This window comes from Nomascus leucogenys, chromosome 22a (genome assembly GCF_006542625.1).
Source record: "Nomascus leucogenys isolate Asia chromosome 22a, Asia_NLE_v1, whole genome shotgun sequence".
Lineage (NCBI taxonomy): Eukaryota > Metazoa > Chordata > Mammalia > Primates > Hylobatidae > Nomascus > Nomascus leucogenys.
The window spans coordinates 32447079-32460078 of record NC_044402.1 but is presented as its reverse complement, the minus strand read 5'-3'; the positions used below and the strand labels follow the sequence as shown (position 1 = coordinate 32460078).

Sequence of the window (13000 nt, the reverse complement as noted above, 5' to 3'; positions counted from 1 at the left end):
AAGGTAAGGAAGAATCAGAGACAGAAGAGCTTTAAGACGTGATCCTCTGGTTTGGTTCCAAGTTTCTAAGACAGACCTTTACTCTAAATTCTTTTTACAGAGAACAGAATCATACTGCAAAGTTCCTTTTAGTATCTTTCCCAAAGCCAGGGAAAATATTATTCCCCATTAAAATTTTACATCAATATGGGGTATTCCTTAAGCTCTTCATGTTCTCTATTGAAACTATTCAATAATTAACACTTTAAAAATACGTGTAGATGACAGTGCACCGGAAACTGTACATAATAATATGTAAGTTGTCTTATTTCTAGATTGTCTTAAAAATAAGTTTACAGTAAAAATCCACTGATGCTTCACTACACCCTCCCACAAATATGTGTTCAACACATACATTTTAAAATATGCATCTCACAAGCAATCTCAGTAGACTGAAGGCACCTAAAGCAAATTCAATATTCCTGATGCAAACTAGAAACCTTATTAACTAAGTTAACCCAATAAAACATTTTAAATATATAACTCAAAAAAAAAAAAAAAACCAAACCAACGCCATCATGAACATTTTATTCTGAAAGAATCAGTATGAAATAAAGAGTCTAGAAACACTGTAGGACTTCTTCAAAACAAGGAAACAAACAAAAACTCAGGATGGCTAATAACAGTACTGTACCAATAGAACTGAAAGCAAGCAATCAAGCAAAACGAATCTCCCTTAAAACACTTTGCTGCTGCTGTTAAGGAGACCTAGAAGGGAAAGCAAATGCTAGAGCAGGCAATAAAGGCTTCTTTAATATAGGTTTTACTAATTTGGACACAAGATATCTTTCTTCTCAGCTGCTTACATTAGTGAAGTTTATGGGTGAAAAATGCAATTGCTAACTTGAAGAGTATTAAAACCCAAACTTGCATACAATAGTACAAAGTTCTAAGAAACCACAGCAGGGACTGGTGAAGTATTATTTAGTGAGCTTAGGCCTTACTGCATTTGTCAATCCAAATTGTAAAAACAAATTCCTTACTAACTTTACTCACACAGAAAATTAAGTTTGCAGTATGTAGCAGAAAGCTGCATACCAACAGAATTCTATAAATTTTAAGTATTTTAAAGCAGACTGTACACAACTTAAAAGTTTTGACTTCAGCTTTTTTAAAGTTATGTAATTTTAAAGCCCAATATTATATCAAAACACAATTGTAAAGCAATGAAATGACTAACAAGTGTTACATTTTTTTTAAGACTTCATACGGTGTCAAAATACCCAATATTTTTTACTTTTGAGAAGTTTAACTTCACCCACTTTGTGGAGTCATATAAAAGTTTACTAGGTCAGAACCAAACTAAAGAGATGCATATTTGAGAACACCCTTTCTAGTTAATCCAATCCTCCTCCTTTCAGCACTACATTTGCCTAACTATTCACCATAGACATATGACATATATGACAGCAAATACTGCTTACCTCCTAAATATACAACAGTCTGAAGAACAGGTGCAATACTATTTAGACGCATGCTTTTTGCTTCTAAGCCTAAATTTGCCTAGGAAAGGTATTTAAAAATAAACACAAATACCCAAGAAAGTTAAATAATCCTTTCAAAAAGATGCAGCAATTTTGAGATCCAGGACATGAGCTGTTAACTACCTACAGCTTCCAAATGTGCAGCCTATCAAAGGTTCACATTATGAGGATCGAGTCAAGCTCAACTATGAAGGGTCCCGAGAACATCTCACTTTGCTTCTCCTGCAAGAGTAACATGATATAACTACGTTTCACTTCAAGTGAATATTAAATCTCTTCAGTCGTTTCATAAATACAGCATCGATCGTCTGGTTTGGTTTTTTTAAGGATAAAGAAAGGGATGGGGAAAGGAGATCTAGTGAAGAGTACTGTAAAAAAAAAAAAAAAATTCAGTGCTGAAAGCGTTGATGAGTCACTAAATAAGGAATAACTACAGAGAATCCAACTGAGTCTCAGGTAAGATAGTACTTAAAGTTGACGATGGGAAATAAAACTTCACAGGTCAGTCCCAAGTCACTGTGCACCCTAGCAGCCCAGGGAAGACGCGTGGCTGTCAAGGGGCAAGTGCGTACCAAGTCTGAGGGAGGGGGCCAGATACGCCAAATCGGAAAGGGGGGTGGTCCGGAAAAGGGGGGTAAGATGCCTATCCTAGTCCCTCTCTTCGGGCTCTTCATCTCAAGGGAACAAACAAGAGCAAACTCAGTGTCGAGAGGCCCCAAACCGGACTCTCCTACAGAAAGGTGCTCGATCCCAAGCCCAGGAGACCCGGGAAGGCCGCCTCCGGAGGAGCCCCCGCAGACGCCATACTAAAAGCCAAAATGGCTGCCCCGAGGAGGCCCGCACCGCGTCGCTAGTGAAGGTTGGGGAGCAAGCTTCTGCGGGAAAGAGGGAAGAGGACTCCAGGAAAAGCCGTTGAGAAGACCATCACACCCGGAGCAGCACAGGTAGGTTCCGCTCGGCCTCCCAAGGCGCCGGCTCCGGCTGAGGGGAGTCCCCGGCCCCACCCCCCGGCCGGGAACCCAGCCGCCGCAGCCGTCCCGCACACCGACCCCAACGAGGTACCTGCAGTTCGGCCCGTTCCACCTCCCAGTGCGCCCGCTCCATCTCGAACCGAGCCCACTCGTGCTGGATGTAGTGCAGTATCCCCGGGATAGTGTACTGCTGCGGCCGGGACAGCTCGGGGCCTGCCGCGGGACCCGCTCCCTCGGAGGCCGGAGGAGCCCCGCCGCCCGCCGCTCCGTTCCCCCCGGGCGAAAGGCCCAGGTTCCCCCCAGGTCCCTGCTGCTGCCGGGGAGGGGCCGCCATCCCCGGGCCGCCACCACCGCCTCCGGCAAGCTCGTCCATTGTGTGTGGGGCCCCGGCCGGGGCGCAGGGCGAGACACCGACAGCTGGGGGAAGGGCCGGAGAGGGTGGCCCCGCGCTGGCTGCGGGGCGGAGGCCGGCCGGGAGAGGGGCGGGGAAGGGGTCGTTGCTGTGTGCCTGCCGTGGGTCAGAGCAGGGAGCTGCCGGCCGCCGCCATTACAGTCCCTCCTCCATCTGCCCGTCTCACTCACTCACTTTAGGGGAAGGGGGGGCCGCGGCGGGAGGGGTTGGGGGAGAGTTGGGAAGGGGATAGGCGGAGGGCCGTCACTGGCGCACAGCATGCTGGGTAGCGAACGCAGCCTCACGCTTAATCGCCAAATAGAGTCCGGCCTCACCCTACGCCGGCGCACTGAGAACGCAGCCCGGGTCGCCGTTAGAGGGCGGGGAAAGAGCTTGGGCTCCGCCCCTAGGCCCGCCCTCAGACCCGATCCGGTGTCTGGCCGCAGCTACCGGACGCCAGGACTCCGACTCTGACTTTTGGAAGCGAGGCGGCCTTAGGCTTCCTGGTTATCAGTTTCCTTCGAGCAGGCCGTCCCCAGGCGCTGTTTCCTTCCCAAGAGTCTCTCACCCGTGTGCCGGCCTTCTGAGCTGGTTGTTAACCTGGCTGGTCGCTCTGGCCGACCGCAGCCCGTCTCGGATTCCTGACGTTTCTTTTCATTCTTTGAGTGTTGCAGGCAGTCCCAAGGGTGGGCCCTCTTTCCCTTCCTGTCACTCGCTCTGTCTCTGGTTTCTTGGAACCAGTCAGTTCTCTTCTGGCAAATAGCCAAGATCCTCCGGCTGTGGTTACTGATTCCTCGTCTCCGTCTTGAGCCTGGGCTTTGGTCCCATTTCTATGCGCTCGGTCGCCCGTCATAACTTATTCCACTTTGCGTCCCCTCTTCTTTCCTTTTCTGGCATGGGTTGTGGGGGGGTTAGGAGAGGGGGAGGAGCGATTGTTTTTTTTCTTGGGAGAAGAAGAGGTAGTGAATTCCTTTAGACCTTGACGATGATGGGTAGAGGGAGAAAAGTTTGAAGGAGACTGGCTAGACTAACAATTGGATACGATAGAAATGAATGGGCTCACAAATATTGTCATCAATAGACTATTTTGATCGAAACAGAAAATAAAAGCACTGTGAGTACAACTTAAAATCCTAGATGAATGTTCTCCTGGGTCATTAAATGTTTAAGTGAATATGGCCGGGCGCGGCTGCTCAAGCCTGTAATCCCAGCACTTTGGGAAGCCGAGGTGGGCGATCACTTGAGGCCAGGAGTTCAAGACCAGCTTGGCCAACATTGTGAAACCCCATTTCTACTAAAAATACAAAAATTAGCCGGGCGTGGTGGCGCACACCTGTAGTCCCAGCTCCTGGGGAGGCTGAGGCACGAGAATTGCTTAAGCCCAGGAGGCTGAGGTTGCAGAGAGCCGAGAGCGCACCACTGCACTCCAGCCTGGGCGACAAAGCGAGACTCCGTGTCGGAAAAAAATTTTAAAAAGTCTGAGTGAATGTAACATACACATAAGAGACAAGGCTAATATTTTAAGTACAATAGTGGGTATTTTTATGTGCTTATTTTCCTAGAAAATATCCTAATGCACTAGTATGTTTCTAAAAATTAATATAGCTAAGAAGCATTTGTTTGAAAAATAAGACAAAAATAATTAACAACATAAGGAAATTAGGTTCAGTAATTATATTAATAGCGATGCAGGAAAATTGCATTGAAAATTTGTTACTTTTTAAAAATTTTTTTCTTTACTGCAAAAGCCAATAAAACTTGTACTATGGAGTATTCACTACCAACCAATCAGGAAGTAATTTCAAAAGAGATAAAGTAAGTAATGCATCTTATTTTATCACGTCTGCTTTACTGTTATTACAGTTTAATGGAAAGCAGATTGGACTTGTTACTCATGCTGCCATGTTTTATTTCTATATGAAATGAAATCTCAGATTGCAGTACTATCATGTTAAGAACCATTTCTTCAAATTATTATTTTATTTTTTTTTTTTTTGAGACAGGATCTCACTCTGTTGCCTGGGCTGGAACGCAGTGGTGTGATCTCTGCTTGTTGCAACCTGGAGCTCCCTGGCTGAGGTGGTCCTCCCACTTTAGCCTCCTGAGTAGCTGGGACTACAGGCGTGCATCCACCAAGCCCAACTAATTTTTGTATCTTTTGTAGAGATGGGGTTTTGTCATGATGCCCAGGCTAGTCTCCAACTCCTGGCTCAAGTGGTCCACCTGCCTTGGCTTCACAAAGTGTTAAGATTACATATTTCTTCAAATTATTAAAGTACTATTTATCTTATAGTTGCCAACATACAACCTGTTTATTCATCCAATTCCTTTTTAGGGGGCCTCATAGCACATAAAAAGCTCAGAAAAATTATGCTGCCTCAAAGACATACACACACACACACACACACAAAGAGACATCTGTGGCCAGGTGCAGTGGCTCACACCTATAATCCCAGCACTTTGGGAGGCCGAAGCGGGCAGATCACTTGAGCTCAGGAGTTGGAGACCAGCCTGGCCAACATGGCAAAACACCGTCTCTACCAAAAAGTACAAAAATTAGCTGAGCGTGGTGGCGCTTGCCTGTAATCCCAGCTACTCTGGAGGCAGAAGTGGCAGTGAGCCGACATGCCACTGCACTCCAGCCTGGGTGAAAGAGAAAGTGAGATTCCATCCCAAAAACAACAACAACAACAACAAAAAACATTTGTGAGAGTGGTTGACCTGATGATAGCATCAAAAGAAGACTAACATGCACACTTATGTGTCCCACTGGTACCTTGAGCTTAAGGAAAGACTGGATTTATTATCCTTTTTGTCTCCTCACCTACCCTCAAAACAAAAACAAAATCTCTACTTCTATTATCTACCTTATTAAGTGATACTACATCCAAACTTGAAGCCTAGCAGTCATTCTACTACCTTTCACTCAGGCCCCACAATCCAATTTCATTCTCAGTAATATCGTTCCTATGGATTCTATTATCTCTCTTTATACTTTAATTTAAACCTTCCCACCTCCATTCTACCCCCACTTTGCACTATCACTGCTGCCTGATTGATCTTCCTAAAACGAAGATATGATTCTGTCATTCCTCTATTTAACACAGTTTAGTGATTTCTAAATTTAGAATAAAGCCCAAATTTTAACATAAGCATATAAATTGATCTAGATCCATCCTACAACCTAATCTACCATAACACTATCATGCCACCTCATTCTTCTCTTCAGCCAAACTGCCACTGTTTTTGGTTCCTCAAATGTATTAATGCTATTTCATTCCACAGTAAGTTAACACATACTGTGCGCCATTGCCTATCTTCAAAACTCAGCTCAGATCAGGCACAGTGGCTCACGCCTGTAATTCCAACACTTTCGGAGACAGAGGTGGGAGGATGGCTTAAGCCTAGGAATTCGAGACCAACCTGGGCAACATGGCAAAACCCTGTCCCTACTAAAAATACAAAAATTAGCCAGAGTGGCCACGTGAGTCTATAGTCCCAGCTACTCTGGAGGCTGAGATGGGAGGATCACCTGAGCCCAGGAGGTCCAGGCTGCAGTGAGCCATAATTGCATCATTACGCCACTGCACTCCAGTCTGGGCAACAGAGCAAAACCCTATCTTAAGACAAACAAAACCCTCCCCCAGCAACAACAACAAAAAAAACTCAGCTCAAGCATTATTTTGTCCAAGAAGCCTCCATATCCCTGAATTCTTTTGACTCACTATTCTATTCTAGTAGCCTCCCTCCCATGCTTATCTCTTTTTTTCTTTAATCTTTTTTTTTTCTTTTTTGAGACTGGATCTCACTCTGTCACCCAGGCTGGAGTGCAGTGGCACGATCTTGGCTCACTCCAGCTTCAGCCTCCCCAGCTCAAGCGATCCTCCCACCTCAGCCTCCTAAGTAGCTGGGATGGGACCACAGGCATGTGCCACCATGCCCAGCAAATATTTTTGTATTTTTTGTAGAGATGGGATTTCGCCATGTTGCCCAGGCTGGTCTTGAACTCCTAGCAAAGTGCTGGGGTTACAGGTGTGAGCCACTGCACAGGGCCTTATCTCTTTAATACTTTTTACACCATATTTACACCATCTGTGTACTGATCAGTAACACTCATACTAAATACTCCAGAAGCAATACTTATACATAATGAGTACTCAATTTTTGCTTTATTCCTTTCTATTTTTTGTAGAGAGGAAATCTCAGTATGTTGCCCAGGCTGATCTTAAACTCCTGGGCTCAATCTATCCTCCCATCTCAACCTCCTGAGTAGCTAAGACTACCTGTACACAACTTCACTCCAGGCTATTTTTTGTTTTTAATTTTTTGTAGAGATGGGAGTCTCACTGTCTTGCCAGGGTTGGTCTCTAACTCCTGGCCTCAAGCAGTCCTCCTTCCTTGGCGTCCCAAAGTGGTGAGATTACAGGCATAAGCCACTGAGCCCAGCCCTTTTTTTTTTTATTTTTTAAGAAGTACTGATTGGCTATGACTTTTCAGGTGCTCTACTGCTCTGTGCTGATCCACTGTGACCCAGACACGTAATCTCTGCCTTCACAGGGTTTCTAGTCTAATTTTAGGCAAATTACTTAGCACCAACCACTCTGGCTTCCTCAATATTTTGTCGTGATCTGTCTTGAAACTACCTTTCTTGAAACTTTCAAGTGTGCTGCCTATTTAAAGAATTCCAACAGAATGTGTCTACGTTCATTTTAATCATGGTTTTATAAATATTAATAATGCAATTAATATGGTTTGGCTCTGTGTTCCAACCCAAATCTCATCTCCAACTGTAATCCCCACGTGTCAAGGGAGGGAGGTGACTGGATCATGGGGACGGTTTCCCCCATGCTGTTCTCGTGATAGTGAGTTCTCAGGAGATCTGATGGTTTTATAAAGAGCTCTTCTCCCTTCACTTTCTCCTGTCTCTCCTGCCCTTCATGTAAGATGTACTTGCTTCCCCTTCGGCCATGATTGTAATTTTCCTGAGGCCTCCCCAGCCATGCAGAACTGTGAGTCCATTAAACCTCTTTCCTTTATAAATTATCCAGTCTCAGGGAAGTTCTTTATAGCGATATGAAAACGGACTAATACAGCAGTCTTTAACTTCATCCTTCCTAGACACCATAAAGTCATTTATCTGCAGGATTGCAGCCTTGTAGAAGGGAAGGACCTATACCCCTCTTGTTCAAAACTGTACCCCAAGAGTCTGGGAAAGGGTGGATCTTCAAATGTTTGATGAATAATTCAAATTTAGACTAGACTAATATGAATATTTTTTCTTCACGTCAATCATTTTTATTAGTTGTTACTGTCATTATACCAGTTGTCTCTTAAAGTTCAATAACCAGAACTGCCCTGAGTTTTAAAAGTAAAGAACGCCAATATTTCCTCCTCTATTGGAAAAATATTTTGGAAACTCTTGATGTTGTGCTTTGGTTCATGATTCCTGATAACACTCTGGAGAGAGCTTCTAGAATCTTGTCCTCTGTAGGTAATGAGCTCACCCAAGCCACATTATCACCTACAACTCACCTAACTGGAACTATCTCCCTAAACTGTGGCTGAGTCATTTCCTCTCTTAAAGCTCACCTTTGAAACTTCCTATTTGTTCTGTCCTTTCATCAGTCCTCTTCGTGCCTCCTCCATGTCCATAGATTCTCCCAGTTTCGATCTGTTGCTGATAATCTTCAACAATGCCTATTTGCCGGCCTGTGCAACATGGGGAGACCCCGTCTCTACAAAAAATAAAACAATTAACTGGGCATGGTGGCGGGTGCCTGTAGTCCCAGCTACTTGAGCGCGGGAGGTTGAGTCTGCAGTGAGCTATGATCACACCACTGGGTGCCCAGCCTGGATGACAGAGTGAGATCTTGTCCCAAAAAAAAAAAAGAAAAGAAAAGAAAAGAAAAAAGAGCTGGGCGCGGTGGCTCATGCCTGTAATCCCAGCACTTTGGGAGGCCGAAGCGGGCAGATCACCTGAGGTCAGGAGTTCAAGACCAGCCTGGCCAACATGGTGGAACCACATCTCTACTAAAAATACAAAAAATTAGCCGGTCATGGTGGTAGGCGTCACCTTTGAAACTTCCTAAATAGGGTGTCTAATCATGGACACTGTGTGCTTATTCTATTTTGGACCAGAGAGGGACTTGTCGTATTTCATGTGCATGTATTATGTCAACAAAGATAGGTTACGGAATTCCAGGCTTTTAAATAAATCAGGAGTAGATAAAACTCAAATGTCTTCTTATCAGTTATTACAATACCTGATGTTCAAAGAGTGTTGACCCGGCCTCTGAGGACTGTATAGCTCCCTGTAATTACCCAGAATGTACAGTTTTTTTTTTTTTGAGACGAAGTCTCACTATGTTGTTGCCCAAGCTGAGGTGCAGTGGTGTGATCTTGGCTCACTGCAACCTCCACCTCCTGAGTTCAAGTGATTCTCCTGCCTCAGCCTCCCAAGCAGCCTCCCAAGTAACTGGGACTACAGTCATGTGCCACCATGACCAGCTAATTTTTCTATTTTTAGTAGAGACAGGATTTCACTATGTTGGCCAGGCTGGTCTTGAACTCCTGACCTCGTGATCCGCCCGCCTCGGCCTCCCAAAGTGCTGGGATTACAGGCGTGAGCCACCACGCCCAGCCTTGTACAGTTTTATATCTTGCTGACTAGGTACCTGGCATCCTTCTACCAAAGAGTTCAAATCAATTCACAAACACTAATCTAGTCATCTTTTTTGCATCATCTGCAAAGGCTATAACAAGTATTCTTATCTCCACAGTGAAGAAAGAAAGCTGAACAGCTCTTGGTCACTTCAGTAAGTACTTAGTAGAAGTTCTCGCTCTTTACATCAGTGAGTGTGTATGTGTATTTGGGAACTAGAAAGTCTCCCTGCACAGTTCTGCCTACTGTCATCCTTTCAATGGGGTTTAATATTACTGTCTCTGGTTCTCGAATCATTTACATGTTTGAAATTATTTTTGGATAGTTTGGGGTGATCCAGTCACTCAGGGAAATGACATAGTGTTTAATTTTTTTATTGAGATGGAGTCTCGCTGTGTCACCCAGGCAGGAGTGCAGTGGCGTGATCTCGGCTCACTGCAACCTCTGCCTCGCATGTTCAAACAATTCTCCTGCCTCAGCTTCCTGAGTAGCTGGGACTATAGTCATGTACCACCATGCCCAGCTAATTTTTGTATTTTTAGTAGAGACAGGGTTTTACCCTGCTGGCCAGGCTGGTCTTGAACTCCTGACCTCGTGATCCACCCACCTCGGCCTCCCAAAGTGCTGGGATTACAGGCGTGAGCCACTCAGTCCAGCACAGTGTTTACATTTATAAACAGAGAGAGCAAGCAAAGTATTAGACCCCAGAGGAAGATCTTTAAGAAGAGCTGACGTGTTCAGAAACCAAAGGAGCAAAATGTTTAATGCATGTGGAACAGAAAGGAGGCAGCTTTGACCTGCACCATGCTTTAACCTGCCAAATAAGATCTACTTCTCATTGTAGTGATTGACTTTGGCTAAGAAAAGTGTAGAAACACAGGCAGGGCACTTGAATCCTTTGGATAATATTCTATGAGGAAAAGGAAAAGGACCTTCACAGATTACAGAAAATAGATACTAAACCTTTAGGAAACTCAGCATGCTGTGTAACATTTTAGTCCAAGTTCATTCTGTAATTGTCTCTTGGGTATGAGTAAGAAAAAAAATAGGCTGTGATAATATTGTTTAATAGCTAACTCATAGAGATGTCAAAATTGAAAAGAAAAAAAAGGACTGCCTAGAGCCAAGTCCCTCCTGGACATTGGCTACGAATGAACAACCAGGTCTGTAAACATAAGGGCAAAATGACTGGAAAATGTGACTAATTGGTAAATTGCCAAAAGTTTGCTAGGTAATAATTTAACAGGCTTGGTTTGTCTCTCATTGAAGCAGCAGGGTGAGTATTCCAAAGAATGACACCAAACATGGACACGTGGCCCAGTATATCTATGCTAAAGACAGTGTTCCTTTAGAGAATATGTTAAATTGGCAAAAAGTCACAAGAACATATTTTTTATAACAGCATATTTTTAAATGATGGTAACCTTTAGTTTTGGCTTTCTGTTAGTAGAAAGTAAGTGACAATTATCTTAACAAAAAAAAGACTGAAGAATTCTTTATAGGCATTTAAAATAACTCCTACTGCTCTTTGCTTCTTTTGTTTTATAGTTTTTATAGTTTCGTAACAATTGGATATTTTAAATTGTGTTATACAGTGTTGTGCATAGACTTTTTTTTTGGGAAACAAAGTCTCACTACATTGCCTACGCTGGTCTCGAACTCCTGGCGTCAAGGGATCCTCTTGCCTCAGCCTCCCAAAGTGCTGGGATTACAGGCATGAGCCACCGTGGCCAGCCCCACTTAACTTTTTATTTTGAAGAACTTCAATTATGGAAAAACAACAACAAAAATCTAATGAACTCCAATTATAAGATTTTGCCATTCTTATTTCGTCTACTCTACTTTTTTTCTGTGTGAAGAAAGGTTTAACGTAAATACCAGACATTATATTATTTCATTAGTACATAGTTCTCTAAGTATCTTTAACAGATTAGGAGTTTTTGCTTCTATTTTTTTAACAAAACACCATACCATTATCACACCTACAAAATTAATGGTAATTCCTTTTTTTTTTTTTGAGATGGAGTCTAGCTCTGTCGCCAGGCTGGACTGCAGTGGTGCAATCTCTTCTCACCGCAACCTCCACCTCCCAGGTTCAAGCAATTCTCCTGCCTCAGCCTCCCGAGTAGCTGGGATTACAAGCACATGCCACCACACCCAGCTAATTTTTGTATTTTTAGTAGAGACGGGGTTTCACCATGTTGGCCAGGATGGTCTTGATCTCCTGACCTTATGATCTGCCCACCTCAGCCTCCCAAAGTGCTAGAATTACAAGTGTAAGCAACCACGCTCAACCAGTAATTCCTTTATACAATCTAATCCTCAGTCCATATTTGATTTCCCCCAATATCTCAAAAAACAATTTTTTTAAAAAAAAAGATGGTAATTCCAAATCAGGATCCAAACAAAATCCATACATTTCATTTGGTTGTTATGTCTTTACGTCTTTTTTTTTTTAATGTGCATTTCTATGACCCCCCTCATTGTCATGCCATTTATTTATTGAAGAGACCAGGTTTGTTTGTTTTTTGTTTTTTTTTGTTTTTTTTGAGACGGAGTCTCGATCTGTCACCCAGGCTGGAGTGCAGTGGTGCGATCTCGACTCACTGCAACCTCCGCCTCCCAGGTTCACTCCATTCTCTTACCTCAGCCTCCTGAGTAGCTGGGACTACAGGTGCCTGCCACAAGGCCCAGCTAATTTTTTGTATTTTTGGTAAAGACAGAGTTTCACCATGTTAGCCAGGATGGTCTTGATCTCTTGACCTAGTGATCCGCCTGCCTAGGCCTCCCAAAGTGCTGGGATTACAGGCATGAGCCACCGCTCCCGGCCAGAGACCAGGTTATTTATCCTGGAGAATTTCCCACATTTGGATAATCACAATTATGTTATCATTTAATATATTCTTTCCTCCTCCATATTTTCTATTTTTATTTTTAAAAAATAATCTAATATATTGTTGCATCATGAATTAGTAACAAAAAAGAAAAAAAAAGATTCAATAATTTGTTCAATAGCAATAGATAACCAAAAAATAAATAAAAAGAAAAAACTAATAATCTAAAATTTTTGGTAGAGATGGGATCTCACCCAGGCTGGCCTCAAATTCCTGGGCTCTAGCAATCTTTCCACCTTGGCCTCCCAAAGTGCTGGGATTACAGGCATGAGCCACCTTACCTGGCTCATATTTTTTATTAAGTGCTTATTTTTTATTTTCTTGGCAAAAAAATGCTTATTTGGGGATACAGCATACTTCCTGTGGCATCACAGCAGCTGGCACATAATGTCTAGTTATCTGAATTTTAGTAATGTTACTAAATTTGATTAGCCTGACCTAGCTATTATTGTCAGCTTTAGCTAGCTAGCTATTAACATACATGCTGTATTCTACCTTGCTCAGTGAAGGGCCTGTCCTGCAAAGGAAATTCCACTAGGTGTTTCTGGGAGCTTTAGGCT

General features: G+C 43.4%; 2 protein-coding genes across 8 annotated transcripts in view; one reads left to right on the top strand and one right to left on the bottom strand.

The window, feature by feature from the left end:
• The window catches only part of STRN3 (striatin 3), a 134299-nt gene extending 131216 nt beyond the window's left edge, over window positions 1-3083 (bottom strand). For all 4 annotated transcript variants that reach the window (XM_003260722.4, XM_030804283.1, XM_030804282.1 and 1 more), the window contains exon 1: window positions 2586-3083. In XM_003260722.4, the coding sequence (XP_003260770.1) occupies window positions 2586-2867 (282 nt within the window). In that variant the 5' untranslated portion in view covers window positions 2868-3083. The remainder of the gene's footprint in view (window positions 1-2585) is intronic.
• The window catches only part of AP4S1 (adaptor related protein complex 4 subunit sigma 1), a 69964-nt gene continuing 58648 nt past the window's right edge, over window positions 1685-13000 (top strand). For 2 of the 4 annotated variants that reach the window (XM_003260719.4, XM_030804285.1), the window contains exon 1: window positions 1685-2467. The gene's annotated coding sequence lies outside the window, so the exon portion shown is untranslated. Of the gene's footprint in view, window positions 2468-3324; window positions 4000-13000 lie in introns of those variants that run through there. The other 2 variants (XM_030804286.1, XM_003260720.4) reach the window with 2 other exon arrangements.